Source organism: Papaver somniferum, chromosome 11 (genome assembly GCF_003573695.1).
Source record: "Papaver somniferum cultivar HN1 chromosome 11, ASM357369v1, whole genome shotgun sequence".
NCBI lineage: Eukaryota > Viridiplantae > Streptophyta > Magnoliopsida > Ranunculales > Papaveraceae > Papaver > Papaver somniferum.
In genome coordinates this window covers 82,851,738-82,855,669 of record NC_039368.1, presented here as the reverse complement: position 1 = coordinate 82,855,669, position 3,932 = coordinate 82,851,738, and the positions used below count along the sequence as shown (strand labels likewise).

Below are 3,932 nucleotides of genomic sequence, written 5' to 3'. Positions count from 1 at the left end.
GTAACATGCCAGAGAGGTTACTACGTGGAAAATTAGTACCACGCGGTAGCCGTTACTACGTGGTGTTGAAACAGCTCGAAGCCATTACGAACTTTTTTGTAACAGCAAAAAATTACTGCCAGTCAACATCGACCTGGTCAAAATTAGTCAATACTGACCAATTTTGACCAGGTCAATATTGACATGGAAGTTCATTTTCTCCCGGAAATAAGCCGGGATTCCAGTTAACCTGCGTCCACCTTTCATTCCATCCATCATCCACATTCAACAATCAATTCATATCACATTCAACCATTTCATGTCAAAAAAGAACACAAATTCAGTATCAAATTCCAAGGGAATACATAGAAACTTACTAAGTCCCTAAATTCAGTTAATAGAAACTTTCAAAATTTTCTAAGCTCCTAAGTTCAGTTAACAAATTCTTCCAACTTAAATCACAGATACTACATAGAAACTGACAACACTAGCAGCTGATAATGGACCTAATGAGTCGAGCATTTCCCAAACACTAGTCTCCAAGCACAAATCATCCCTAAGCTATCCTTGCAACATTCTTCGTCAAGTTCTCCATAATACCCGGCTTTAAGTTCATAAATCCCAACCTATACTACACAAAACAAGCCAAAAACATCTATAAGAATACCAACTTAATGTTACCAAATTTATGAAATTTACCAGCAGACAACTAAACATACAGAAAGGTGCAAGTAAATGAGAAAACTTAAACAACACTAAGAAACAAAAGGGTACCGGGAACATAATTACCTGGTTAAAGAATAGAGCAAAGTAGGAAGTTTCAACAGCCTTGTCAATGTCGGCATCTTCACATACAATGAATGGAGATTTCCCTCCAAGCTCCAGAGTCACTGGCTTAAGGTTGCTTCTACCAGCCAGTTCAGAAACAATTTTGCCGGTTATAGTTGATCTTGTAGAATAAGATGAAAAGAAGTCAGCCTTTTCTATGTAAATACCTGAGAAAATAAAATTTGTGTTAATTCTGCAATCTTCGATAAATATAATCTTCCTCGGATATATGAAAACAAACCTTGTCGACATCCATATGACTAGCAAGTGTTGCACCATCCGTAAGACCATATATGGAAATCATATTGAGAACACCCTTAGGAAGGCCGGCCTGGAATGGACAATACATAACTAAGAAACCTAAAGCATGCATTCAAAAATGAAGACTAATTACACTACTGCAAATGAATTAAGAGAACCCACATCATGGAGCAGCTTCGACACGCAAAAGTGTACCCATGATGGAAGGACAAAACCCCTGTTAGCAGAAGCAACAACAACAAAATCAACTAAAAAACATAGAATACCTAAGTTCAACAGACAATGGTTATGCATGAAATAGGTCATTATTGCCTACACAAGCCTCTACTAGAACCACGTGCTCAAGGAATTTCAACAGAATAGTTCAGTTGTTCTATTTTCAACTTCCATGCTTTGAAAATAAAATGCATACCCATATACAATCAACAGTCCACTAGTGACAAAGTTGAGAGTAGATGTGTAAAGAGACGGGAAAACTCCCCACCTCTTATACAAGTCATGACCAGTTTTTCTAAAGCAGATCTAATACATGCAAGTTTAAAGTACGAGACGAATTCTGATACAACAAGTGCAAGATAGGGACAAGAAAGGCCTAACGACTACGAACAATTACTGAAAATACGGGAGAACCAAACTTAGATGAGTATGCAAAGCAATGGATGGAACTTGGAAGAAATTAGATAAAAGTTCCTTTTCACATCACAGAAACAACTAGCGAATCAACCAGAACATTAGGACACAAAGAAAGCTCCACTTACAATGTTGAAACTAGGACCACTCATTTACATCTCGCTATAATTGCGCCAAACTGCACGGAACTCCTCGCGGAATGTGTTGAGCCGTGCCTTCAGGTTAGGTGTTCGAAAGCTTGCATGGAAAAGCAGTGGCTGCAAAAGATGCCTCAGAATCAGGAAAAGTGGGGAACACACTCAATGAAGAGAAGAATTAAAATATTGGAAACTAAAGTATATCTTAAGATTCAACTTACCGAAGATGCCAATAAGCAGTTCCCAGGAAACAGTAAAGAGACTACATGATGTGAACCACAGGAAATGCAGCGACCAATTTCTCAGCGTCAAATTGGGTAAAACCACAGCATCGTCTTGACAGGTATATTGTATAAAAGCAAACCCTTTTGATCTCTTTCCTGATTCATCTGTGAATATTTTAACTGCCATAAACAGTTTAATCATCAGTTACAAAAGCAAGAAAATCTTTGACAAGGTCCAGTAGGTAACATTAAATAAAAGCTATCAGCTGAAAGCATGAACTGTTTCCATGATCTCACTAGATAATTGGACTCAGAAAAGAAGTTTTATTCTTCTTCTATTTTAGCAACAGAGATAGTGTGTTCTTACCTTTTACCACTTGACCAAAGTTTAAAATTTTCTTTATGAGGATAGCATCAGTGGTCGAGTGAGACAAATCAACAATACAATGCATTATCATGTTGAAACACCAAAATCAGCTAAGCAGTAGGAAATACAATACATTACCATATTGAAATTGGAGTTAAACAAATTGTCAAGTGTTTAATGCAAGCTAAATCATCTAATAATGCTAAGATATATATACATGGACCAAAGAAACAGGTATCAAATATATTCACCAGGATTTCCTCCAGATAAAACAACACTTTCAACTGGTTCAGCAGCAATAGGATTTAACATATATTCTACTGGTTCAGCAAGTGCTTTCGCAAGTTGATACTGCAAGTTAGAAAACTAATTCCGTCAAATCTAACTATTCTTTTGGTTATTAAAGAATTAAAGGAAACTAAAAGCAAGAAAATGAAATGATCAAGGAAACAGTAGATAAACCTCATAGATGGTAATCAGTTTTGAGAACATTGCACTGCGCACACATGATATAAGTGTTCATTATATGTACACACAGATAAACCCCATGATACAATTAAATTCGATAAAGAGGTGGCTAGGGAGGCACCATTACAGCAACATCCAGCACCATTAACAAATACAAGACCAATAATAAGCGTAAGATGGGAACAAAAACCTAAATTAAGTGAGATCAGGATCAGACCCGTCTTCTTTTGCCTTCAGTGCTTCCTTTGCTCTCAGCAATATTGTACTCTTCCATGCATCCTTATGCAACAAAAAGAAATATGCAGAAACAAAAGTATCTTAGTGATGTAAAATGTTAAGTAATGTGTGCCAAAAACAAGGAAAAAAATAAAAAATAACAATCTTATTAACTCAGTGTGACTTAAATTTAACAGTAGGCTCCGCTACATGGTGTTGACATTGAGTTAGGCTGACATGAAGTGTTCTTTATTTCAGCAACAGTAACTGAGAGATGACATGAAGTGTTCATTATTGATTATCAGAATTAAGGGAAAATCACATTGACAAAGATGAAAACCTACCAGTCGGGTCATGCTATTAAATTCCCTCACTGCGTCAGTAAATTTTCCAATATCTTCCTCATCCATTGCAGTAGCCAAATCCTGTCATACAAATGAACACTTATATCGTTAGTGAACCATGTAGTAAATTTAAACCATGTAGTAATTAAATGAACCAAAAGCATCCCACTGTGCTTGCTTTACAGAAGCATCTAGGAGAACAGAAACCAACTAATTCACGCACAAATATTCAACAATTATTTTAACAATCACAACCATTTAGCCAAAGCCATTTCATATTCATTTACTACGGCGTCCTGGGCATCGTCGAGAAAATCGTACTCGTCTGAAATTTTCTTATAATCAAACCGAAGATTTGAGAGAGAAAACTGACACTCATCCAACTCTACCTGCTTCATGGAGTCTAAATGTCGAAGAAGGTTGACTTCGTTACTCATATCTTCTATCCCTTTAGTAAGTCTGTACATATTTATCTCAA

General features: G+C 36.5%; 1 protein-coding gene across 3 annotated transcripts; it reads right to left on the bottom strand.

Moving 5' to 3' along the window:
* Positions 1-263: 263 nt before the first annotated feature.
* On the bottom strand, positions 264-3,706 carry LOC113322464. 3 transcript variants are annotated; one of them, XM_026570550.1, is made up of 11 exons: positions 3,455-3,706; positions 3,112-3,173; positions 2,889-2,922; positions 2,678-2,777; positions 2,427-2,495; positions 2,057-2,239; positions 1,827-1,955; positions 1,231-1,285; positions 1,049-1,138; positions 769-928; positions 264-610 (listed from the first exon to the last, which is right to left on the bottom strand). In XM_026570550.1, the coding sequence occupies exons 1-7, from the start codon at positions 3,518-3,520 to the stop codon at positions 1,921-1,923; spliced, it is 549 nt and encodes a 182-aa protein (XP_026426335.1). In that variant the 5' UTR covers positions 3,521-3,706; the 3' UTR covers positions 264-610; positions 769-928; positions 1,049-1,138; positions 1,231-1,285; positions 1,827-1,920. The 3 variants fall into 3 exon arrangements, with proteins under 3 accessions (XP_026426335.1, XP_026426336.1, XP_026426337.1); XM_026570551.1 differs by lacking the exon at positions 2,427-2,495; XM_026570552.1 differs by lacking the exons at positions 264-610; positions 769-928; positions 1,049-1,138; positions 1,231-1,285; positions 1,827-1,955 and having other exon boundaries at positions 2,164-2,239; positions 2,427-2,457.
* Between the last annotated feature and the right edge of the window lie 226 nt (positions 3,707-3,932).

Coding starts and splice junctions, on each gene's coding strand:
- LOC113322464 (XM_026570550.1), bottom strand. CDS start 3,520: ATGGATGAGGAAGATATTGGAAAATTTACTGACGCAGTGAGGGAATTT. Junction 3,174..3,454: donor TTAATAGCATGACCCGACTG/GTAGGTTTTCAT, acceptor TTGTTGCATAAG/GATGCATGGAAGAGTACAAT. Junction 1,956..2,056: donor ACTGCTTATTGGCATCTTCG/GTAAGTTGAATC, acceptor CATCTTTTGCAG/CCACTGCTTTTCCATGCAAG.